The sequence below is a fragment of the Ursus americanus genome, chromosome 6 (assembly GCF_024610735.1).
Source record: "Ursus americanus isolate L20-20 chromosome 6, mUrsAme1.1.p, whole genome shotgun sequence".
Classification (NCBI taxonomy): Eukaryota; Metazoa; Chordata; class Mammalia; order Carnivora; family Ursidae; genus Ursus; species Ursus americanus.
Window position 1 is genome coordinate 67,933,647 of NC_142132.1, and position 27,113 is coordinate 67,960,759.

A 27,113-nucleotide genomic window follows, 5' to 3' on the forward strand; every position below is an offset into this window, starting at 1 on the left:
CCGCCGCTTTTCTACCTTCACACAGGCCTCGCCTCCATCATCTGTTTTATCAACAGAGCGTGCACTGAAACGTGTAGAATCCCTCTGTCTTCAGGCACAGCAGAGGGCAGGCACGACGACGGCGCGCGGGCGCGAGGTCCCCAGGCCGCGCGCGGGGCGGAGCCTGTGGCTGCGGGGCCGAGCCTGTGGCTGAGGGGCCCGTGCACAGGCCGGAAGTGTGCGAGGGCGGAGGGAGAGGCGTGAGTAGTTGCGGCGCGCGCTTCCGGCCAGTGCGTCGACGTCCGCCGGCTGCAAAGGGGTCTTCGGCAGGCTCTCCGGCCAGCACCTTACGCATTCCGCTGGCTCCAAGGGCCTCAGTCTCCTCTCATCTCGCCGTAGGTCGTGACGACATGAGCAGCAAAGAAGGTGGCGTCTTCAGCGGCCCTGGGCGTTATTTATTCAAAGGGGGAGGATCTCCATCGTTTTTGTCGCATTTTCCACTTCTGTTCACCCTTGAGGGATGCCCTCTCCCCATACAGGCTCGGGGGGCGGTGGCCCCGGTGATTTCCCGGCCACATCGGTCCTCTTTACACCTCTCCTTTTCTTAAATCCTCGAGCTGTGTTTTTAAATCTTAGTTCGGTAATTGCTCCACCTTGTGCCAGATCAGGGAAGCCACTGGTGGAGGCCCGGGTGAGGTGAGCTTAAGGTTTGGGGGGGAAAAAACAGGGCTGCTGTTCTGTCAGTCCGTTGAGAAAGCCTCTAAGGCGAGGGCCCCGTGGGCGCTGATTTGAGAGAAAGGAAGGGGTTAGCCGACCTTAGTTTTGTCAACTCTTGATGGTGGAAGAGTCCTATCCAACTTTTTTCTCCTTCTCTACGTAAGGATCAGGAGGGTTCAGGAAAAGGAAGCATGACAATTTCCCACATAACCAGAGAAGAGAAGGGAAGGATGTTAATTCATCTTCACCTGTGATGTTGGCCTTCAAATGTAAGTTCTCTGTAATGGAAGTTGGCAAAGGGAAGAGAAGGAAAGAGGTTGTAGCAAGGATAATTTAGACATGTTGCGCACGCAAAACAGCCCGTCAGAATTTAAGATGTGCCTGTGTGACTCTTTTACTTTACCTGGAGGTTTGCTGTGGTCCTGGGTCTGCCATTAAAGTCCAGATCACTCAAGTGTTGACTTTTTTTTTTATTACAGTTTTACAAGGTAAACGGTTAATTAACATCAGAAATGCCACATAACTAAAAATTACTGTGTACCCGAATATGTATCAGCTGTATATAAGTTAGATGTATATATACACATATATATCTAATTAACTTTTCAGCATATATTGGTTTTGTTTCCTCAACTAGACTTTTGAAGACAGGGATTACATTTTTGTTTTGATTGTAACACTGGACAGAGTGGGAACTAATCTATTAGTAAATCATATACATGATACATATATACTATACTTATATAATGTGTGTGTGTGTGTATGTATGTATGTTATTCACAGTCCTCCTTTTAACTTGGTCAAGTTGGTCCTCATTTCAAAACAAAACGTAAAGCAAAATTCCCCTTCCTGTCATTCTGGATCCACCCTCCTATATGTTATGGTTTCTGTTGTTCAGGAACCTGAGAGGGCCTGAGCTGTTGATTCTAACTCACACTTATCTGAAGGCTGGATTGGGGCTGGACAATCCACAGCAATTGACAAGTTAGGCCCTCACATGGAACCCCTCATGGTGCTTCTCGGTGTCCTAATGTTATGGCATTTAGCTTCCCCAGTCAGAGCAAGGAGGAAACCACCATCTCCTTATGTCCTGATTTCAGACATAATACACTGTCACTTTTGCTACTTTCTGTTTGTTAAAAATGAGGCAGTTTAAAAACTGCTTCATGTTTAAAGGGAAGGGAATTAGATTCCACCTTTTGAAGGGAGTCTCAAGTAATTTCTGGGCATATTTTAAAAACACCACGGCACCTACAGTGATTTTCAGAGGTATAAGACTAATTGTAATTGAGTAGAGAGTGTATTGATACAACTGTATACGCAGTGGAAAAACTCAGTGGGCCAAGTATTCCCCATCCTTATACTCTGACACACCCTATACACAGCTGCTTGTTTCCAAGCATATGTTGCTTTGTTTGTTTCTGCCTGGTTTTTCATACATAGTTCTTTAGGCTTGCAGTTGCTTCTCATTTGCTGTCCCCATTGTCCATCTGGTGAACTCTGGTTTTCTTCATGATCTAGCTCACGTATCTTCTTCCTTGGAAGCCTTTTTGGTTTTTCTCTCAAGCAAATTTATTGACAGACGTTGCATTTATTCGTTATCCATTCATCCATTTAGTAATGAAATATTTATTGAGCATCTACTGTGTTCTGGCATGTATTAGTAGTAAACAAAAATGTGGTTCCAGCTTTCCTGAACCTTTACATGTATTTATTACATATTTATTCGTTTACATCTTAGTCTTTCACTGGACTGAGCTCTTTGAGGATAGGAATTGTCTTACTTAACTTTGTATTCATAGTATTTATTCACAGTGGTCATTAATATTTATAATAAATAAGGAAAGCTTTTGATTGTCTTGAAATGTTAGGCAAAATCCCAGCTTAATTATTATCTCAATAATATAAGAGCAGATGTTTTTGGTCCCTGTCAACCTGTTAATTTGGTTAATAGTTTATTGAAGTTCTGGGTTTTTTTAATTCATGCAAGATACATCTCTGTACTCCCTGTAGGATAGGCAATTTTCTAGGTCTTTGGCATGACAGTGCTTCTGAAATAAAGTGGTGATAAATTAAGAGTTAAGTGGTTTATGGTATTTCAGTGTCTGGGCCTTAGAAATTCAGAAAGTTGATGTCCTTAAAAGTTATAAACTTTTAATTTAAAAAATCCAGGTTTTTGTCGGGGAAGATAATATTGCATGTGGTAGGGTGATTTTAAAAAGTGTTATGTAACTTAGGTAAGTAATTTTTTAAGTCTCCTGTGATAATTCTGTGGTAACAATCTCATGTTTATTAGATGAGGTGTTTTTTTGTTTTTGTTTTTGTTTTACAATATGTACATCTTATTGTGAGGCTGTGAGTGGTAAAACCCAGTTAAAGCATACCTGTGTTTAAAGAAAGAATATTTTGGTTACTAGCGGTCTTTGATTTCCCGGTACTTGAAAAATAAATGAGATGATATGGTCTTCATTTTTATAGAGTAAATAACAATTGCTTTATTGTGCATAACAGTGTTGTTTGATAGGCTTGAAGCATAGAATATGCATGCTTATGGTTATAATGTGTTGTTAGCATTTCAGCAGGAACTTGATGCAAGACATGACAAATACGAGAGACTTGTGAAACTTAGTCGGGATATAACTGTTGAAAGTAAAAGGACAATTTTTCTCCTCCACAGGATTACAAGGTGAGTAAATATCTTTAAAATTTGTTACAGTGCATACAGTTTAATGTGTATCGTATATGTATTTTGTAATGCTTTATACCTCATTGGACAGTAACTAGCTGTTAGACTATTCTGTGATTTATTCTATGAACCCTGGGATCAGATGATGTTAGCAGCAAGTAGATTTTTTTTTTTTTTTTTTAGGAGAGTGAGTGAGCGTGGACTGAGGGGGAGAGGGAGAGGGAGAATCTTTTTTTTTTTTTAATTTATTTTTATTTTTTTTATTATGTTAGTCACCATACAGTGCATCATTAGTTTCTCATGTAGTGTTCCATGATTCATTGTTTGCGTATAACACCCAGTGCTCCATGTAGTACGTGCCCTCCTTAATACCCTTCACTGGGGCTAGCCCATCCCTCCACCCCCCTCCCCTCTAAAACCCTCAGTTTGTTTCCTGGAGTCCATAGTCTCTCTGGGAGAGGGACTTAGAGCTCTTAAGCAAGCTCTGTGCCCACCATGAGCTAATGTGGGGCTCAATCCATAACCCTGAGATCATGACCTGAGCCAAAATTAAGACTCAGACACCCAATGGACTGAGCCACCTAGGCATCCCAGTAGCAAGTAGTTTTTAAGAATAAATATTTTAATCAATATAGGAAGGGAAAGTTCTTATTTTCAGAGCAGCAAGGAATTTTGTGTTAAGATCACTCCGTGATATAGGTGTTGTTTGTGAAAATACTAACTTTATAATGGTTTATTAGAGCCAAGCTTTACTTGGATGATACATGCAAAATTTTAATATTAGATCCGTGTTGAAACCTGCTTTATTTATCTTCCCATTCGTTGTTCAACTCATTGCAATCTGCTTTTCTGCCTCACAATTATTGAAATTGCCCTGTTACCCTCATATTGCTGAATCTAGTACTTATTTTACATTTTTGTAGCATATGATACTATTGACTGCTTAATTCTTCTTTGGAAGTTCCTTTTCCTTCAGCTCTAAGGTATCTTTTCTTTGAAATTTCTTTCTGTAAGATTATTTTTTTTTCTAGGTAGGCTCTGTATATATTCTGGATTCCTTGGTTGCAAATAAAAGAAACCAGCTTATGGGGTACCTGGGTGGCTCAGTTGGTTAAATGTCCAACTCTTGGTTTCGGCTCATGTCATGCTCTCAGGGTCAAGAGATTGTGCCCCATGTTGGGCTCTGCAGTCAGTGTGGAGTCTGCTTGAGATCCTCTCCCTCTCCCTTTGCCCACCCCTCTCCCCTGCTCACATGCATATGTATTCTCTCTCAAATAAATAAACAAATTAAAAAAAAACAACACAGGTTAAACTACCCTAACCAGAGAGGGAAATGAATTATAAAGATTCAGGAATATCTTATGAATGCAGCTCTCTGTCTTCCGTCTTTGCTTCGTTGTTTGCTTCCTATTTCATTTAATTGGCTTTCTTTGCTTCTCTGTTTTACGTGAGGTTAGAAATTCCCACCCGGTAACTAACTCCCAGAGACTCTTGTTAAAAATTACAAATGCCTCTAGAAGAATTTACAGTGTATATCTTATAAAGTGTTTAAGGAAGTCCAGATATAATTTATCATCTTTTTATTATTAAAAATATTACTGGGGCCTGGGTGTCTCAGTCACTTAAGCAGCTGCCTTCTCCTTAGGTCATGATCTCAGGGTCCTGGGATAGAGCCCTGCTTCAGGCTGCCTGTTCAGCAGGGAGCCTGCTTCTCGCTCTCCCTCTGACCCTGCCCTTGCTTGTGCACTCTCTTTCTCTCTTTCTCTCTCATGCTCTCTCTCTCTTTCAGATGAATAAATAAAATCTTTAAAAAATGTATTACTGACGTATTCTAGTCACTCATTTACAACTTTTTTCATTTACAACTTTTAAGATAATTTGCTAATAATTTAATTTTTGTTCTGTCTTATTTATTTTATTCTATTAAGTGGAAGTGAATTTGCCATAGATTTATTGGAATGTGGCACTGTTAACTTTGTTTTATCTTACCTGACTCTAAAATTAGTTTTTGTTTTTTTAATGAGTTCTCAGCTTACTTTATGGTAAGATTTTAAGTTACTCTTGAACTTGAGCTTGTATTATGGAAAGAAGCAACACTGTTTCGATTAATTATGAACACTTTTTCAATACAAATTGCAATTTTAAAAGAATTGACGTCAATATTCAGCAGTTTAAAGAAATAATAGAACTGTGACAGGGGATCTTAATATTTTAGAAAAAGCCATGTTATTGTGTAAAGTCATCTTGTAAGTATTTCTCCACCAAAAATAATACATTGTTATAGTAAACTTAGAAAGTAGTAATCTTTAGGAAAATAATAAATTGTATAAAAATAAAGATACTGAATGAAAGAAGTCAGCCACAATACCCAAAGACAGCTGCTGTCAGTGAGCAGATTTCATATTTTATACACATATTTTTTATATATATATGCTCTGTGCCCAATGTGGGGCTTGAACTCATGACCCTGAGATCAAGAGTCTCATGCTCTACCAACTGAGCCAGCCAGGCACCCCTGATTTTACATATTTTTAATGAAATATTTTTGTGGTTTTGAGTTAGAAGCATCCAGATATAATATTTATTTAGCCCTGTGTTCATTGATATTTAGATTATTTCAGCTTTTCACTAACAAAGCATCTGGCTGATCCTCTAAAAGTTCCCAATATCTTCATTATAGTGCTCCTGATATGGAAGAGATACTGACTGAATCAGAAATTAAATTGGATGGTGTCAGACAAAAGATATTGCAAGTAGCCCAAGAGCTCTCAGGAGAAGACATGCATCAATTTCATAGAGCTATTACTACAGGTAAGTGTAGGTTCACTTCAGTGGTAACATTAAAAAAAAAACAAAACAATAGTGTGTTATATGGTTTATGTGTGAGTTGCATGAATTTTAATTGACACTTGGTGAAATGTTACTGGCTTTAACAATTGGGACTTCTGAATAATAATATAAAGATAATCTGAAAACATTTAATTGGCTTTATTTTTCCAGTTATGTAGAATAGTCATTGATAGGTTTTAATAAAGTCATTGAAAGAACAGACCTAACAGAATGAACTTTATTCTTAAGTATGTAGGGTGTATTCCCACAGGGCACATCTCATTTCCCACTATGGGAATATCTCACTGGTGGCTCTGAGTTTCAGTTTGAGTAGGCTTATAAAAGAGAATGTGTTACCTAGCCAGGTGGACCCAACATCTCATAGTGTGACTCAATACTGGAATTTTAGGATAGTACTGGGTTTTATATAAACACAAATCACTATATATGTACAAATCAGTCACATAAATATTTAAAGTGCTTGGTTCTTTTCCCTTCATCCTTCTCTCTCTCTCTTTTTTTTTTTTTTTTTTTAATTTATTTGAAGAGATAGAGACAGCCAGCGAGAGAGGGAACACAAGCAGGGGGAGTGGGAGAGGAAGAAGCAGGCTCATAGTGGAGGAGCCTGATGTGGGGCTCGATCCCATAACGCCGGCATCACGCCCTGAGCCGAAGGCAGACGCTCAACGACTGCGCCACCCAGGCGCCCCCCCTCATCCTTTTCTTAACGTGAATTCATTGACAGGAGAAATACTATATAATTCAAAAAGATAAAGTCAAAGGTTGATTCATATTTATAGAAGTATATGGAAGTTCTCTGTTTCTATCAAATAGGTGATTCCACTGAACTCAGGGCATTTCATCATGAGAAATGAATTTATGTGGTACCTGCTCAGTGTGTCCAGTTTTAGTGTGAACATTTATAATTTCAACTTGTTTTTCAGAAACATCAAGCTGTAGTATGTTCAAATGTCTTTTGTTGTTGTTGCTCAGTAGTTATATATATATAGTTGGCCCTTGAACAATGGTTAGGATTGGGGTGCCGACTCCTCACACAGCCAAAAATCTACATAAAACTTTTGATTCCCCCAAAACTTAACTACCAATAGCCTCCGATTGATTGGAAATGGTACTGATATAATGAACAGTCCGTTAACACATATTTTGTATATTATGTGTATTTACTGCATTCTTCAAGGTAAGAGAAAAGAAAGTGTTACTGAGATAATTATAAGGAAGAGAAAATACATTTATAGTACTATACTATATTTATTGAAAAAAATCAACATATACATGGACGGTTGCAATTCAAACCTGTGTTGTTCAAGGGTCACCTATTAGTGTGTGTGTGTATATATTTTTTTTAGTGAGGTATAACTGATATATCATGTTATATTAGTTCTAGGTGTACATTGTATATATTGTGAAATGATCACCATAAGAGGTCTAGTTAACATCCATCACTATACATAGTTACAGAATTATTTTTTCTTATGATGAACTTTTAAGATGTGTTATTATTTTTATCAACTGTAGTTGCCATGCTGTGCATTACATCCCTCTTTTGCCCACGTCCTACCTCTGGCAACCACCTGAAATGTCTTTTAATATCAGTAAAAGAAAGTACCTGCTTACATCAGTTAAAGCTGGAGTGTGTTACTAGAAACTGAAGTGGTAACTCAAATAGTTGTATGAAGAGTCATTCTAGTACTTTCCCAAAGGAGATCCATTCCCATAATCATTTATTATTTACTATCAGAGATTTATTTGTTTTTTTAAGTAAGAGTACACATAATAAACAAGATTTAATGAACTCAGTTTGTGCTGTCACGTGGGAGACCTTGAATATGACAGGTTTGGCAGGTTTGGGAGAGAAGGTCTAATTACTGGTGAGAGGAAGGATGAAAGGAAGCCTGTTGAGGAAAACATGAGAATATCTTCATGATCTTGTAGTAGAAGAGATTTTTTTGAAGTGACACAAGCATTAACTGGTAAAGGAAAAATGGATCAATTGGATTTCATTAAAATGAAGACATTTATCAGAACACGTCATTACAGTGAAAGGCAAGCTGAAGTCTGAGAGAAGACACATAACTTGGATAAAGGACTCACATAGAGAATATATGAAGAATTCCTACAAATCAACAAGAAGGCAGGCGATTTTAAAAATTGGACATGGGTGCCTGGCTGGCTCAGTGGGTAGAGCTTGTGATTCTTGATCTCTGGATCCTGAGTTCAAGCCCCATGTTAGGTGTAGAGATTACTTTAGAAAAAAATGGGCAAAAACTTCCAACGAGGCCTCAAAATGAATATTGATATGGCTGATAAGCATATGAAGAGGTGCTGAGCATTATTCACTAGAGTCATGCAAAAGTAGAGCCAAATGAGATACCATTTACTCACCTGCAAGATTAAATTATAAAGACTGACAGTACCACTTTAAAAAACTTGGGCATTATCTAGCTAAAAATATGTATCTACTGCATGATCCCTTCTGGGTATGTACCCAATAGAAGTGAGGCTCATGTCACCAAAAGACATATGCAGGAAAGCTGGTAACAGCTGTAGTGATAATATCCTAAAACTGAAAAATGACCCAAGATCTCCATCAACAGGAGGAAGGATAAATAAATTATGGTATATTTGTATAGTGTAATAACTACATAGCAAAAAAAAAATGATAAACATGCATACCAGCGAATATGAATCTCACATACGTTCTGTTGGGCAAAATAAGCAGACACAAAGGAGTATCTACTGTGTAATTCCATTTAAGTGAGGTTCAAAAAGAGGCAAAATTAATCTAAGGAGTTAAAAGGCAGGATAGTGGTTACCTGGGAGTGGAAGCTGGGGCAGGGGTTATTGATTAGAGGCATGAGGGAACCTTCTGGAGTGATAGAAATGTTTTGTATTTTTAACTGGGTGGTGTTACATAGTATACACATATGTAAAAATGCCCTGAGTTACACATTGAAGATTTATACACTTTAAATTATAACTCTTTTTTTTTACATAGCCGCTATTGACAAATTCTTAGTTCCTTTTTCCAGAGCAGTACTTTGTATCAGGAGATCATATCAATAATGTCTTTATGGTGTAGGAGTGCCTGGCTGGCATAGTCAGAAGAGCATGTGACTCTTGATCTTGGGGTTGTGAGTTCGAGCCCCATGTTGGGTGTAGAGATTACTTAAAAGTTAAAAAAAAATCTCTTCATGGCAGTCTTGTGAAAATATATGCCATGTTTAGTGAAAACAGCTATGCCTTTCCTATTGATGATATTCTTTGTCAGAATCCTTTTGGTGAGGTTTCTCTTGGTACTTGATATTTCTAGTTGTTATTAGGCAGGGAAGATAATCTCGTTGTTGTTTTTTAAGATTTTATTTATTTATTTGACAGAGGGAGCACAAGCAGGGGGAGCAGCAGGCAGAGGGAGAGGGAGAAGCAGGCTGTTCGCTGAGCAGGGAGGCCCATGCACGGGGCTTGACCCCAGGACCCCGGGATCATGACCTGAGCCGAAGGCAGATGCTTAACTGAATGAGCCACCCAGGCACCCCATGGGGCAGATAATGTTTGTGGCAATGTTTGCCTTGTTCTATTTGATCTCCTAAAATTTTTATCTGCCTCTTCCTAGTGGAAGTGGATTGGGGAGGAGGTAAGCTTGTACATCCAGCACATTTCCCTTTGTCAGTTCTCAGGGTTGATTGGAATCCAAAAGTGGCATTTCCAGGCTGCAGGTATGTTATAGATCTTTTCACGGATATAGATCAGGAACAGTGGTATTGGGGCACCTGGCTAGGCTTGGTCGGAAAAGCATGCAACTCTATTCTCAGGCTTCTAAGTTTGAGCTCCATGTTGGGAGTAGAGATTACTTAAAAAAAAAAAAAATCAATAAACAGGAGCACTGGTGTTTACATTTGTTGATATGTGAGTATTATACTGCCGTGAGGAGCCCCAGTGACGCGTTGCTATTGTTTTCTCCCTGTGAGCTGGAGTAGCAGCTTGAACCATACTAGAGACAGATCCATGGCCGACTTATATTTCAGTCAGAGTGGTCCTGCTGTGTGTAAATAGGTATGCATGTATAATCCAAAGGGCTACTGGGTGGTGGAGTTGGTGGTGGGGAGCAAGTTGGATCTCTCGGTTTGTGGAAAGTCCCTGATCTGAAGAAGCAGTGCGGTCTGTCTTACTGCCTCAAAGTGAACAGATCGCATTCTACGGCTTCTAAGTATCCTGTTAACTTGGATAACTAAAGGCAAGAGTTTGAAATTTCCATAAGCTTGATCGTTTTTCTGTCACATCATGCGATAAGCTTATCTTGTAAAAATTCATGGCAATATAATACATATAAAAAAGCTGGCTGCAGTAGTCTTCACTTTTGACTTCAGTCCATGCTTAAAACTTTTGTACTTCTGTCAAAACTGGAATATTTTCCTCACAATGTTGGTGCTTCGTCATATGATGTGTTTAGATTAAACTTTCCGATTCCATACTAGTTCAAGGGTGAGCCCTACTGATCCTGAAAACTTAAAGTTCTGGCGGGGCAGGGTAGATTTGCTTTATTTCACCCAGTAATCTGTTTTGTATGTTCTTCATCAATGAGTAAAGCGTAAGGAAAGACTTTAAACAAGAGCAAGGACCATATGGATAATAACATGAAAAGAAACCTAGAAAGTTGCACTTGGCTTTTAGAAGAAAACAGAGAAATGAAGAAAAAAGACAAAAGGGACATTTCATTGAGTCAAAAGAATGTTTTTTATGTCAGGAAGGAGGCACTTCCTTCCTGAAGAGTTTAGATAGGGCATTAATAAATCTTTAGATTTTTCCCTCTTCAGTGTATCATTGAGGATTATTTGAAGCACCAATTTCATTTTAGGCCTTTATTTTTTGTGTTTTTCGAAGATTGCCTACTCCTGGGTTAAATATTTAAGGATTCCTTGCATCTCACTTTTCTGTAGTTAAGTCCTTAAAATAAAATGAGATTCTTTAAGCTGAAGCAATAAAGTTGTTTTTTTCTTAAAGTTAAGGAATAAAGCAGTTAATAAAGAGGTATCCGGGACTTAAAATTTTGCTGACAGGTATTTTATTTGAAATAAAATAAGGTTACTTATAATTAGAGTAGCACTAACAATATGATGTTTATGAATAGCTTGCTGCTTGTAATTGTTAAATGCTTGTTTTGGTGTTACTCCAAATAGTTGTTCTTTTGGCTTGAAGATAAAACAATTCTGGCATTGAACTAAAGGAGTTCTGTGCTTTTCCTCATTAAGAATAGTGCTAATGGCACGCAGAGCATTTCCCTAAGGGATACTTGTGTGAGCTCAAATGTTGAGTATCCTCCTAATAATTGAACAACAACAAAAAGTTAGGTCTGTTTTCTACACATTTCTTATCAGAGTAGATTACAGATTGTCCCAAGGGATGGTTAAACAAATGAACGAATAATTAGTTGCTTGAAATAAGTCACTTAAAAAAATGTTGGGTTGTCATGTTTTTGTTTTGTGTTTTTCTCTTGTTGAAAAATTAACAGTTGGGGGAAAATGTTCTCTATCTCAGAGAAAAAAATTTTTTTTTGTTTAGTTTGTATCACTCTGATAATGATAAAAATTGTCATTTAATTTTGAGACATTTTGGTGCACATAACTAAGTTCAGACCCTAACTAATATTTTAATTCTTCTATTCAGGAATGTGAATGATGGGTTAAGTGGATGTTTTGGGCCAGTTAGAGGTGGTTGTTGTTGTTGTTGTTTTTTAGCTGCTGTTCTTTATGACCTTTGCAATATCCCTAAATTATAGATATTATTCTTACTGCTAAGTAAGTGGGAAAAAGTTACATAGGAGTTAAGGAACTTGCCCAAGATAAGCTAGTAAGTGGTACCATTGGTTTCTTACCATATGGATTTAATTTATCTATTGATTTTAGAACCTAACTCCTAGTAAAGGCTTAATCTTGCTTTAAGTCCCCTTCCCCCCAATATTAGGGTTTTCCTTACAAACCCAGTACAGATTGTAGCTCTTATGTTGCTCTTTTTTGTCCATAGCACTTAAAACCTTCTGACGTACTATGTGGTTTCTTTATATATTATATTGTCTCTCTTTCATGTATTAGGATGTGGACTCTACAAGTCTCTACAGATTTTGTTGTTCACTGCTGTATCCCAGACACTTAACAGGTGTTTGATAAATGTTGACAGAATGAAGAACAAAACTGTTTTAAAAAGGCTTTTCTTTTTTTTGTTCAACTAAATCCTTTATCTGATGATTTGCTTTTGCAAATTTTTATTTGACTTTTTGTGTTCCTTCCCCACAAAAAACATGTTTCCAGTGGCTGTTACTTACATATGATGGTAGAAATAGGATAGTATTAATAAGGAAATTCTAAACTTCATTATGTCAGTACAGAGAAATTTGATTCAGGTTCAGCCTATTAGCAAAATTCGGAAGGCTCACTGAGAAAATGAATTAGGATACGAAGATTCATAAGCCCTTTGGAATGACAGTGAGAAGAATTTAGTAAGGGAAAGATATAGCTGAAAATTGAATTTATCTGTTTATGCGTGAGATTCAGTATGCCAGAGATGTTAGTTAAGAGAAAGCTAAGAACTGAAACAGATGAATAAACCATGATATTTTGGTGGCTTAACGAAACAGGAATTGTTTCTTTCTCACTTTAAAGTCCAGGCTTTGTGATGGTAGTTTGCATGTGCTCTGCCAGCTTAGTCATTCAGGGACCCAAGATCGTGGGGCTCTGGTATTATCAATACATGGTTCCTAAGATGAACTAAGGCATCAAAATAAAGCCAGTGGGTGGTGGGATAAAAGAGTGCAGGGTGATTCCTGAGGTTTTTATGGGCCAGCCCTGCAAAAGATAGATCACGTCTGCCCACATTTTATTGGCCAGTCACATGGCCACATCTAACTTCAAGGGAGAATGAGAAATGTGGTCTCTTTCTGTGCCGAGGGTAATGAAATATGTTTGGTGAATAGTCAGTTTTTCTCTGCCCAGTTTTACAATTTGATGTCCATTTGGTTTAGTGGAAAATCCAGGTACATGCATGATGATGGATTTAAAATTTTTTTCTAAATGTATTTTAATTTTGTTTGAAAACATTGATTTACCTGATTTGAGAATAATTTTGTAACAAAAGAATGGTTAGAGGATGCCTACTCCTGCCACCTTATTTTCTAAATGAGCTTAGTGATCGTATTGGAATTGAAATCTGATTTGTTTTATCTGCTCTGATACATTTTCTGCTAGACCACCTCTTCTCTGATAGTTAGTGTTTAGTGCTTTCTCCTGTAATTTTTTCCAAAGCCAAAGGCTTTTACTTGACTATTTCAGATCCTATAGCTGGTTAAAGACACTTGTACTTCCTTTAATTTTACCTATACATGTAAATAAAATAGGTACAGTTTAAATTTGCATTTAAATGTGAGATGGTTCAGTAGACATTCTTCCTGACTACTTTAATCCCAATTTAGGGGCGCCTGGGTGGCTCAGTCAGTTAAGCGTCTGCTTTCGGCTCAGGTCATGGTCCCAGGGTCCTGGGATCGAGCCCCATGTTGGGCTCTCTGCTCGGCGGGGAGCCTGCTTCTCCCTTTCCCTCTGCCTTCTGCTCTGCTTGCTTGTGCTCTCTCTCTCTGTCAAATGGGTGAATAAAATCTTTTAAAACAAAATTGCAATTTAATAAGTGTATATATTGTAGTGTAAACCCCTGTGGTGAATAGTATGACCATGAGAAAATCTCTATAGGCATTTTCTGGGTTACAAAAACTCCATTTGTAAACATTCGTTTAGATAAATGCCTGGTTCGTACAACTCAGACTGTCCAAGTATGAGGTCTTTTAGCCTAGTTTCTCTTTTCATCTTTGAACATTCCTATTGCTTTTCTGAAATCCTGTTTAAGAAAGCTACTTTTTGGAGCTGAGGTCTGTCAGTTGATAAGGATGGAGTTAAGTAGGGACCATGGAAGAGACAGCTTTTTAATTTTGTATGAATGCACCAAGTCAAAGAGCTTCTTATTCCATGACAAACTATTTTAATTTAGCATGCCTTAATAGGATAAACAATAGTGTTCCATTAATATAATTTGCCATTACTTGGAATTATAGTGCATGTTGGTCTAGGGTAACATTTCAAAAGAATGGCTTCTTTTAACGTGAGTTTAATACATTGCAAAGAAAACAGTAACAGAAAAACTGCTGATGTCTTTAAAGAAGTTAGAAAATGTTGTCAAACAAAAATTAATCACCTTCATTTCTTTTTAAAGACAAATGATGGAAAGATATTTTTCTAAAGATAGTGCTCTTCATTCTTATTTTAATTATTCTCACTTCAGTTTAATTCAACAGTTTCAGAGGGCCCTTGTCCAGACACTGATACATTATTCCATATAAATCTTGCAGTGTAGGTACATGTCTATTCTTCACAAATAGGAAATTGAAGTGCAGTAAAGTTAACAAATCACCTTAGTTCACACAGCTAATGAGACTGAGTTAGGTTTTGAACCTCATTTCCAGTCTGTGCCTTTCTTCTATGCCATTCTCATATTTTATTTGGAGGAAGGCTAGAGGCAGGGAGGTGAATAAGGAGACTCTGGTGGTCAGTCTAGGTGTGAAATGAATGGAGCCTCCAGATTGGTGTTAGCAATGGGGATGGAAAGGAAAGAGCATACTTTTAGGATATGTTTTTTTTAAATGTACAAGAGAAAGGAAATAGTCTCAGGACAACCTTTAGGCTTCTGGTTGTCTAGCTGGTTGAATGGGGATGTTATTTAAGAGAAGAAAACCGGAAGATGGAATGGGTTTTGGAAGATTAATTGAAACTTATGGGGCATCCAAATAGCTGCCTAATAGGCATTTGGTTATATGGGTCTAGAGAACTTATAATACAATAGAGGACTAATCTTCAGTTACAGCCATAGAGTCATCAGCTTATCAGCTGTTGTTGGGTTTATGGACATGAATAAAATTGTCCAAGGAGATGATAGGGTGAGAAGAAAGTCAAAGACTGGGTTCTGTGGAACTTTAACTAAAGGGAATAGAACATTTGATGGAATAGGATCCCAGAAGAACCAGGAGAGGGTGGGATCCAGAGCTTAGGTGGATTGGCAAGCCTTCTAGGAGAGGAAAGCCACCTCTTCGGAGATGGAAAGTTAAGCATGGGTATAGAGATAAGCAGTGGAGGAAATTTTTGCTCAGTATCTCTCTTTTTCTGTTGTGTGCTAAGAGAGAAAGGATGGGATGTGGGGCAGTGGTTTGGAATTGATGGGAGACTGGAAATACAAGAAGGAATGTGAGGGGAATGGGGGTGAGAACTTAACCAGGGACATTTATTGTGATTGTTAATCATTTTTGAAAGTTTACCTGATTGATAAATTTGATCTTTTCTATATAGCAATAGGAGTGAATGAGGTAGAAAATTAGATTAATTTGTGGTTAGGGTTTTTCTAATTAGTTGCAGCAGGATGACAGTGGGAGAAGTAGGACAAGATACTCAGCTCAATAAACGACTATCGCCTTTTTGGTTGTTTAAAAGAATACTTCTGTGTCTGTTGGTAAGTAGTATATTATTAACTGTGATGAGTAGCAAAGTCAGTAAATAATACGAATTTCAGCATATCTGGTTTATCTCATAAGCCAAACAGACACCGTGATTCCAAGATACTGTAGTAGTTTGTTGGGCTGCCATAGTAAAGTACCACAGACTGGGTGGCTTAAACAGTAGACATTTATTTTTCCACATTTCTGGAGCCTTAAAGTCCAATATCAAGGTGTTGGCAGGGTTGGTTTTTTTTCTGAGGCCTCCCTCTGGTATAAAGAATGCCCCGTTCTCTCTGTGTCCTCACATGGTCTCTCCTCTGTGTACTGGCATCCCTGGTGTTTTTCTCTGTATGCTAATCTCCTCTTCTTAGAAGGACATCAGTCAGGTTGAATTAATCATCTGAGTCACTAGGGTTGGGGTTTCAACATAGAAATTTGGGAGAGGTATATAGTTTAGCCCATGACCTACTTTCTGGTTTTGTGCAGTGCAGCTAGGGGGCAAGCTGCAAAATTAGTAATGTTATTTTGGGGTGGGGAGATGGGGGAGTTGCTTTAAGTCCAGGGTACAGTTGGCGGGAATTTGTGTTGTGCAGCTGAGTTGTGGCCCCCTTCCGTAAACCTCCAAAGAAATGCCCTAAGGGGACAAGCAGATAGCACTTGGGAAGTCTGTCAGGAACCAAGGATATAAATAGGTGTTTCATGCAAAGCATATTTCCTCAGGTTGCTGTAATAGTCTTTGAGCTACCTCAAAGCTCAGGGGAGCTTTGCTTTAGTTGAGACATACCCCTGATGGTGAGGGGAGCAGCTCTGCACATAGGGGAGAGGTCTGGGGGAATGAATCTGTCCTGGGTCTTATCGAATAACCAAAGGACAGCACATCTCTCCCACCCAGTAAGTGACATCCAACCTTTCTTTTTTTCTTCTCCTCCCTTTACCTATATCTCAGTGGTTAGGGTGAGGATGATGAGAGAGGAACAGAGATATAGTGGAGGTGAGTAGTGGAGAGAGTAGAGGTAGAGGCAGGCCTGTGAATCCCTATACAGGCAGGATCCCCAGTTACTGAATGACTATCATTTTAATGGAGGAAGTCAGGGGAAGAGTTTGATGATGTTGCCAATATCAAATCGTGCCTCAGTGGCTTCATTTAGCTAGAGAAAGACAAATTAAACAAAAGACTTCTCCACCAGCATCTAAAAATCAAGAAATGATTTGATAAGTAACTTACGCTTATATCTTACACCACTTGGTAAGCAGTTCTATAATAAACATAGTTTAATGTAGTAAGACAATAAAAGAATGTATTTGGTATTTGCAGTTCATATTGATTTATATAATCATTTATGTTCCTGTTAAAATATTTTGAATATCACTGCAAGGGACGAGGGAGTCGAAATGCTGACAGGAGATGTTTAAGGGATTACTGTAGTGATTGAGATAGGAAGAGAATGTGATCCTTTGGTACTAGCAGAGTCATCTTGGAGGGATTTAGAAGACCCCCAGATTACTTTTAACTTTTCTACTCATTCAGGTTTGCTTTGTAAACATAAAATTTAGTCACTAAGGTGAAGTAGAAAGAGAGCCTTTGCTGTCAGACAGACCTGGGTTTATGTGTTTGCTCTGCTACTCCTTAGATCTGTAACCTTGGAGCACAGTGTACAACCTGTTTGAATTTCAGCTTTCTCACCTGTTAGTGGGAACAGGAATTGCTGCCTGATTGGTTGTTTTGAAAATGAAATGAAGTATGTTTGTGGAAGGCATTTCTTATTTTGTTTGGCATATAACCGTTAACAGATGTTTATTCTCTTCCCTTCTAGAATTTAGTAGAATTAATCTGTAATAGTGTGCTACATTTTAAAATTTATTTTCATTTTGGGTTAAGAACTCCATAATACTGGGGCGCCTGGGTGGCTCAGTCGTTAAGCGTCTGCCTTCGGCTCAGGTCATGATCTTGTGGTCCTGGGATCGAGCCCCACTGCAGGCTCCTTGCTCAGCGGGGAGCCTGCTTCTCCCTCTCCTTCTGCCTGCTGCTCCTTCTGCTTGTGCTCTCTGTGTCAAATAAATAAAGAAAATCTTTAAAAAAAAAAAAAAAGAACTCCTATATACTTTCTCTGCATATACTCTTCAGTGTTAAAGTAAAAGCCATGCTCAAATAGACAATATCCAAATTAGACAAAATCCAAATTAGTGAAATTGTATTTTACTATTGGTAGTATAACTTCATGTACTTTATAAGACTAAGGCTTATGATGTATTTTCAGTGCATAATTTGTGTATTTGCGGGTAGATATTTTTAGCAGAGTGGCATGTGACTCAAACCTGGATCTGACTTTAACATTTCAGTGATCTAATAAAGCTAACTTCTGAAAAAATTCATGTGGTATTCCTAAAAATAGTTACAAATGCAGTTTTAAAAATTGACAATTTATACACCATAAAATTAACCCACTTAATTTGCATAATTCAGTGGTTTTTACTGTAACCACAAGTTGTACAGCTGTTACCACTGTCTACTTCCAGAATATTTTGATCATTCCAAAAGGACACCCCCTACCCATTTGCAGTCACTGCCCATCTTCCTTCCCCCACATCAATACACCCAAGCCTAGGGAACCACTAATTGACTTTCTGTCTCCATGGATTTGTCTTTTCTGGATATTTCATATAAATAGAATCATACCATATGTGGTTTTGTGTCTGGCTTTTGTCACGTAGCATAATGTTTTCAAGGCTTTCATATATGTCGTAGCACGTATCAGAACTTTATTCTTGGGATGCCTGGGTGGCTCAGTCGGCGAAGCGTCTGCCTTTGGTTTAGGGTCCAAAGGATCAAGTCTCGCATCGGGCTCCTTGCTCAGCCGGGGAGCCTGCTTCTCCTTTGCCTGCCGCTCCCCCGTTCATGCATGTGCGCTCTCTCTCTCTGACAAATAAATCAATCTTTTTTTTTTTTAAAGAGAAGTTTATTCTTTTTTAATGGTAAATAATATTCCATCGTACATATATACCACATTTTGTTTATCCATCCATCAGTTGATGGACATTTGGGTTGTTTGTACTCTTTGGTTATTGTGAACAGTACTGCATTTGTCTGCAAGTCTTTGTGTGACCCTTTCCTTTCAGTTTCCTGGGTATATACCTAGGAGTGGAATTGCTGGGTCATATGGCAAGCAATTTTTTAAAAAACTGAAAGCCTGGAAAGAGAGTTGAGATGCAAAATTTGAATTTAGAATGAAACCTCTGTCTTGTCTGTTTACCTTTATATATGGTTTTTGATGAAGATTTGGACTGGATGTGTATTGCTTAAATATTATAAGAATAAATAAAAATAATCAGAAGTCTTTAATTGGGTTTCCTTGTATATGTTCTAATAGGGGAACAAGGAGAAAAATAACAAATTACATAAAAGCAACCTACAGACTTTTCTCTTACTGGCAGCTGATTCTGTAAATAATTCTAATTGGATTTCATCCAAGGTAAAAGCAGAAGGGGAAGACATTGTTTGATGGAATATGGCAGTAGGTTGAAATTTTTCACCTTGGGGATTATTCACTGAAAATAGCGGATGTCCTTTTCATCAAGTTGAAACATAACTTGTTTAAACATCCTTTTACCTAGATGTGACCAAAAGTGCTTTTCAGTGTTTTGGGCCAGATGTCCTTGAACTTTCTGTGCGGTATATCATGAAACCTAATTACCATGGAGCAAAAATGGCCACCTCATCTCTGAAGTAACTTTGATCAAACACGTTCCAAGGACAACTTAAATAATGACTTTAGATATACTTGAAAATGCAATGTTTGACAGCTATCCATATTAATATAGATTGAAACCACAGATGAATTTTGAGGGCTGTTGTTCTGTACCCTCTTTATCCTCCCATAAAAAATAAATCCGATAACTTTAAGATCTCTAATTCTGAACTTCATCAGTTTGAACTTCAATCTTGTAAGAATATTTCTTTCTTAATGGACTTGAATCCAAAGTACTATAAATTAAATAAAATTAGATTATTCTGAACATTTGAATACCAGATTTTAAAAATATTTTTGTCAAAGCACTTACAGTTTCATAAAACTAGTGAGGAGGAACAGGGAGAAATTATTTTAAAGAATTTACTAAACATTTGAGCCTCTTCTCCAGGTACCTTTGGGAGTGGGGAAAGGAGAAAGTTGTAAAGGCGTCATTCTTTCCTTCAAAACTCTGTGGTGCAAAAAATAGGTGTTCATAACTCAGAGCTAGCTGAAACATTTAGCTGAATTACAAGTGTTATGTAGTGGGTATGAAGAAAGAAGTGCTGCCTTGACTAGTCATATCAGAACATTTAAACTTTTCACAGGTAGAAAAAGATTTGAGGGAAGGCAGCCTAGGCACAGGATAGCATGGAGTCATGAAAGTTTATGGTATGAGAGACTAGAGAATAAAGTTGAACAAAGCATGGAGAATAGCTGAACTGGGGATTTAGTGGGAGAAAAATTGATAAACAGTGGTTGTGTTTTATATGGAATTGAACGTAAAGAAGCAGGTAAGGTGGGAAGGACATGAACTTTTGAATTAGATATTTTTTTTTTACTTTGTGACATGGGGGAATTTCTTTATTTTTTAACTTCTGTGAGCCTTAGTTCATCTATAAAGGAAGGATAGTAATACAGTCTTGTAAGGTTATAATGAACATGAAAAAGATGGATGTAAAGTACCAGATACATTATCTTACATCCAATTGACACTTGGGACTTAGAAAACTGCTACTCATATTTTATTTATATTTTTAAAAAGTCTTGTTGGAGGCTTCTGGTATACACGCAAAAATAATTAAAAGCAGGGACTTGAGCAGATATTTGTATACTCATGTTCATAGCAGCATTATTTGCAAGGTGGAAGTGACCTAAGTGTCCATCGATGGATGAATGGATAAACAAAATGTCATATGACCATACCATGGAATACTCTAGAGCCTTAAAAAGGAAGAAGATTCTGACATAGTCCACAACATGGCTAAACCCTGGGGGCATTATGCTAACTGGGTCATAAAAGGATAAATACTGCGAGATTCCCCTTCTGTGAGGTATGTAGAGCAGTCAAATCCAGAGAGAAAATAGAATGCTGGTTGTTAGGGGCTTGGGAGAGGGGATTGAGAGGTTGTTTAATGGTTATAGAGTTTCAGTTTTGTAACTACACAGTTCTGGAACTAGATGGTGGTGATGGTTGTACAGTAGTATGACTGAATGCCACGGAACTATGCACTTAAAAATATCCACTTAAAATGGTAAGTTTTATGTTTTTACCCTGTTTGGTGAATTTAATACTATTTCATATGCATTTATTTGTAAGAATGCAAACATTTTAGCAACAGCGTACTACTAATTTCTGTGTCGTTCAGCAGTGCTTTGTTCCAGAAGCAAATGACGTTCCTATTTAGTTCCCATATCGTTTAGTTTCACTAAACAGATTTTTTTTTTTGACATTTCAGTAGGAAGAATAGTTCCTACCATTCTGGTTCTGAAAATTACCATAGAGATCATTGTGTCTAGTACTTCTGTTTTACAGTTGAGGGGCAGGTGTGGAAGTTGGTTGTACTTAGTTGATTTTATTAACTACAAATCGTTTTAAGAATGTATTCACTGGAACCATTTTCCATGCTTTGGATTGGCTTAACTGGATAAAACTATTGGACAACTAATGAATTCAGCCAGATATTTTTTTTCCATTCACAGAAGGATATTGTTTTACCATATGTTCTCCTGTAGATAGCTTCTTGGTTAAATAAAGTTCATTAAGAATAAGGAATAGTTTTTATAATACTGGTTTGCTGTATTCACTGTTTGTCCCCCTCTCCCATAGTTGAACTCTGGATCTTAAAATTATTTCTGATTATGCAAGGCATTTCAGCTGTATGGTCCCTGTTCTGAATTTAGCTCCATTTCTACCCTTGCATGTCCCAACAGTCCTTAAAGACACTTAAACAAAGGGACATCTACTCTGGGTTGCTATCCTTATGCATCATGAAGTAGGTCCTGGAATTTGAGTCTTGAACAGGTTCAAGTTCTTAGACAGGATTTGCCCATGCCAGTGTCTATAAGCAAAATAATGCAATATAGCAATATTTGTTCCCAGTAGAATGATTTAAAGCACTTTGCTTAGAGAGCTAAGGTGGTTAGAATCCTTTTGATGTTTTAAGTAGCAAGTTTTCCCCATTTCCCATTGTTTTTTTAAAATTTATAATTAATATATATTATATATATTTTAATTATTTCTCATTTTGTGTTTTTTTGCAAAATGGGCATTTTCCTCTTGATTGAATGTTCTCATAAAACATAATTTAAAATAAAATAACTAAATAGTTTTTCAAAAATGGATGTACCTCATTTAATCATGTTTTTGTGCCTGTTTGTTCAAGACATATTAGGCACTAGGGATATAACTATGAGCAAGGTAGTCATGGTATTGCCTTCCTAGCAAAGGGTAGTGCTAGACATTAGATAAGGAATTTTACATTATTTAAATACAACTTTGATTAGTGCTATAAAGGAAAGGCACACGGTACTAGGAGACCATATAATAGGGATTTGGCTTAGAACGGGGTGGTGTTGGGCAGTTTCTTCAGAAGATGACATTTCATGGAACTTGAAAGGATTAGTAAGAGCTTATTAGGAGAAGGAGTGAGGAGAGCATGGCATGATGCTGAGGGAACAGCGTATAAAATCCCTTGAAGCAAGAGAGGGCACAGTGTAGGTGAGGAACTGAAAATGGTAGGACACAGAAGGTGAAGGAGAGATGACCGAAGTTTTGTGTTATATACACATTTATGTTACGTGCATTCAGCTAAAGCATTCTGCCTTACCAGGTATGCTGTTCTACCATTTCACAGTCGAGATTCTCCGGAGAAGCAGGAGAGAGAGAGCGAGTGAGGGATTGATTTATATATTTTAAAGAATTGGCTCTTGTGATTGTGTGGGCTAGCAAATATGAAATTTCCAGAATAGACTGACAGACTGGAATTTCAGTAAGGAGTTGATATTGCAGTCTTGAATTTGAAATCTGCAGGCTGGAAATATAGGCAAGGTTTCTCTGTTGTAGTTGTGGGGCAGAATTGCTGCTTCTTTGGGAAACCTTATTTGTTATTAAGGCTTTCAGCTGACTGGATGAACAACCTCTCCTCACCCCCATTATGGAGGGTAATCTGCTTTACTCAGAGTATTACTGATTTAAATATTAATCACATCTAAAAAATATTTTCACAGCCACATCTGGACTGATGTTTGACCAAACAAGTGATCACCATAGCGAGCCAAATTGACATATAAGATTAACCATTATGCACAGTGTTGCCATAGGAGGATAAAGAGTAGGCTGGTTCAGTTTAAGTGATAACCTCACTTCTCATATCTTCTACCTTGAATTGCACATTGGAATTCATACCTTGACCCTCAAATCAGCTTGAGATTATAGGTGTATACATGTGTTTATCCTCCGTCTTCAAGCTTATATTGGCTTATATCCATTAATCAGAGATAATGATTGCTTGGCAATGTCGTTGAGCCTTATTTTGAATTTCCATCTTCAACTGATACATGATACAGTCACAGTTCTTATGCTGTCTCCCATCCCTGTCAATTAATGCATGTAGAACAAGAACCTTGCCACTTGTGTTTGATTCTAACGTTTAAGGTACTGCTTGCTATTTTTGCTTAACATGGCCCTGAAATGTAAGCCAACTGTAGGAATTTGGGGACAGGTTATACCTAGAAATATTGAAGTAGTGATTTATACTAACTGTAGGAAAATTCATATTATAGAATACATACAGGTCTTGTACTTTTGTCGATTGTTAAGGATTTTAAGAACAATTCTGACATTATACAAATATGGGTTTGTGTACCCATCTTTGAAATTCAACCTTTTGTGAGTTATAACTTGGCCTATAGCATGAGTTGAGGCTGATGTAGGTGGGGGGTGAAATTAAGCAGTGTCTTATTAAGCCATGTTAATGATTTTGCTCTATATTCTGAGAGCCATGGAAAGCTATTGGGCTTTAAGCAGGGGAGTGATGTGGTGATAGTTCTTTATTAAAAAGACAAACATTCGGTGGTGTGAGAATGGATGAGAGGTCAAAAAATGGATACGGGGAAGGCCTTTGAATTGGCAAAGCAAAGAGGGAGACCGCATTTGGAAGGAAGATTGTGAATTCATTGTTGGACATGTTGATTTTGAGGTCCCTCTGATGGGATTGTCAAATATGTATTTGGATATATGTGACTCTAAGCCAGAGATGTAAAGTTGAGGGATGGCAGGGGTAATTGAAGCCAAGTGTAGGTGAATTTAAGTGAGCCTGGGACTAATAGAGGCAGAGAGTAAGAAGATCTGGCCAGAGAGGTAGAAAAAAGGGAAATCAGGAGATGATGTTATCAAAGGGACCAAATGGAAACTTGTTTAAAGAATTCCTCCTGGGGTGCCTGGGTGGCTCAGTCGGTTAAACGTCTGCCTTTGACTCAGGTCATGATCCCGGGGTCCTAGGATCAGGTCCCCTATGGGGGACTCCCTGCTCAGTGGGGAGTCTGCTTCCCTCCCCCCCCGCTCATCCGTGTGTTATCTCTGTCTCTCAAATAAATAAATAAAATCTTTTAAAACCCCCCAAAGAATTCCTCCTTTAAAGTGGTCAAAATGCTGACTGCTGCTAAGATTGAGATTGAAAAAAACATTCCTTAACCTTATTAAGTAGTCTAATCTTCGTGAGAGCAGTGTAGAGACGGTTGTAGAGACGGGCTCAAGGTAGGATGAGGTAGGTTGAGTAGTACGAGGTGAGGTTATTGAGGAATGTTATACCCAGCTACTTCAAGAAATTTAGCTCTGAAGGGGAGAAGAGAGATGGGACAATAGTTGGGAGGAAAGAAGACCAATAGATGGGAGAGATATGAGCATGTTTGAATGTTGGCCATCAGCATCTGATAGAAAACATAAGGTGGAATATTGAAGGGAGGATCTATTTTAAGCTTCCTGTTGGGATTGCACCTTTATCCTGATCGTAGACACAGTTTCTGGTCTGAAAAGAGAATACCTCCTCTATAGTGATAGGGGTGAAGGAGAAATAATATCATTATTTATTTTCCTAATTCCCTATTGTATTCATCAGGGTCCAAATAGGAAAGGCTGCACAGTAATTTGAATAGGGTAGGTTTAATATAAAGAATGAACTGTGTAGGGGATTACCTGATAAGAGGAAAAGTATGTTCTAAAAAGCATAGGAATATTAGAAGGGTAGGTACTACCTCAGAGCTAAGACAGGGCATCTAAGAAAGAAGCAAACCCAGAAGGGTATACCCTTCACCCCCACCCTCTCTCACCCCCTTGAAGGCATGGCCCATTGGATGGCAGAGAAGTCTGCTGAGGTGTTGAGCTGATAGAATTCTCTGGGAAGCCGTCCATGGGGAGGTGCCATACCATCAAACTCCTTGCCCAAAGTGGTGGCTGACTGGGAAGTCACTCTCAAGGAAATGCCATGTGCTACTGGCCACCTCAAGCAGCTGGTTGTCTCACATGGAGAAGCTGCTAGGGAGGGACACATTAGAACAGGGAAGAGAGCTTTCTCCTCCTTTGCTTTCCTTCCAGTGCTCTCTACCAACGAAGTTTAATATTCTGAAAGTGGAGCTGAGAGACAGTAAAATGACAAGTGACATCAATTATTGATCTTTTAAACTTTTTCTCATTTTTTGCTGTAATGATGATAATGACGAATATCCTTATAAGTAAATCTTTGTGCACATATCTTCTGCTTAGCCCGTTCATGAGAGCTGACCATAGTAGAGCATATTTAGAGATGCAATGAGTGGTCCTTAAGTTTTGTTCTTCCCTTTTGTGTGCATGAAGTTATTTCTGGAAGGAAATGAGAAGTACAGATTGTCTTTGGGAAAGAGAACTGGGTGGTCCCCTATTCTTAAAACTAAAATTTTACACAAATATTTTTTATTGTAAATGTAAAAGATGTTATCTGTTTTGTTAAACTTTATTGTCTCATTTCTCAGTGTGTTATGGTTTATGAAACAGTGTCCTCTTCTATCATGTCCTGTTCTGTCAGCTGAAGGCACCAATTTCTGACCTTGCTTTAACATCACTTGTGGCTCCAAATGAATCAGGATATTTTCATTTAGTAGTTTCCTCTTATTGCTATCAAAACCAGGTCATCTACTTCCCTTTGTTTCTTTGACCCTCACGTGGCATTTGATGTGATGATACTACAGTGGGGTGAGTCTCAAGCTGCCAGGCCTGACTTTTAGTGTCAGTGCTGGGAAGACTGTTCCCAAGAAGTGTTAGAGAGACAGCTTGAATATGATGGTTTTCAGTTCTGAGTTGTTTTTCTGTAGTTAGAATTCATTCTCCTCTTCTTGTTTTTGCAGCAAAGCCTTTACAAAGAATACTAACACAGTTTCTTAACAATAATGACAGTCATTTTAAGAAATACTTTTTCCCTATAAATATCATCTTACAGATTATGCCATAATAAAATAACATTGAAAATTGTGACTAGAGAATTTAGTTGTTTTAAAACACTTGAAAAAGTGTATTTAGTGCCATTTTTGACCTTTACCAAAATTTGTTTTTATTTCAGTGTTAAGTTTGTAGAACTGAGATTTGGTACAAAATTGTATTGCTCATTAGGTATTTTGTTTGTTTTTTTAAACTTAAATTACTAAAGCAGAAAAGAGGTATCTATTCTTAGATCCATTTTGAAATAGGAGGAGAAAAACAGTATTTTTATTTCGACACTTAATTCTGTATTATTTAGTGTTTTCTTCTTATTAAAATTTCAAGAAAGATCCAAATGATGTTTAATTTTATGCCTCGTTTGATTAAATCATTATCTGTTTTGCTGCTTCAGGGAGCAAAAAATACTCCACTATATAGTTTCTGTTAAAGCCTAAAGAATTTTTATAATAGCATTTTCTTAAATTCTTTAAACATTTTTTTTCTAAATATCTTTGATGTTCTCCATAGGAAAGAGTAGATTTTTAAGACTAATAACTCATGAAGTAGGAAGAGCTTGAATACATTTGTATTTGAGCTATCTATAAAGTTCAGTCACAGAAATGTTGGGTGTATTCCATTCTAATCCCTACCATCTATCCCCAAGTAATTCTTTGTAGTCTTAATTATTGAGTCCAGTGTTACCATTATAGTCAGCATCCATCAGGCTTTAAAAAATGTTATTTATTTATTTATTTATTTGAGAGAGAGCGAGCGAGTGGGAGGGAAAGGAAGAGAGAATCTGAAGCAGACTCCACATTGAGTGCAGAGCCTGATGCGGGGCTCCATCTCACAACTATGACATCTTGACCTGAGCCGAAACTAAGAGTTGGACACTTAACTGGCTGA

General features: G+C 37.8%; 1 protein-coding gene across 1 annotated transcript in view; it reads left to right on the forward strand.

Moving 5' to 3' along the window:
• Window positions 1-272: 272 nt before the first annotated feature.
• TSNAX (translin associated factor X) overlaps window positions 273-27,113 on the forward strand; it is a 31,518-nt gene continuing 4,677 nt past the window's right edge. The window contains exons 1-4 of the mRNA XM_045783488.2: window positions 273-405; window positions 861-965; window positions 3,268-3,382; window positions 6,063-6,193. Of these exons, the coding sequence (XP_045639444.1) occupies window positions 390-405; window positions 861-965; window positions 3,268-3,382; window positions 6,063-6,193 (367 nt within the window). The 5' untranslated portion in view covers window positions 273-389. The remainder of the gene's footprint in view (window positions 406-860; window positions 966-3,267; window positions 3,383-6,062; window positions 6,194-27,113) is intronic.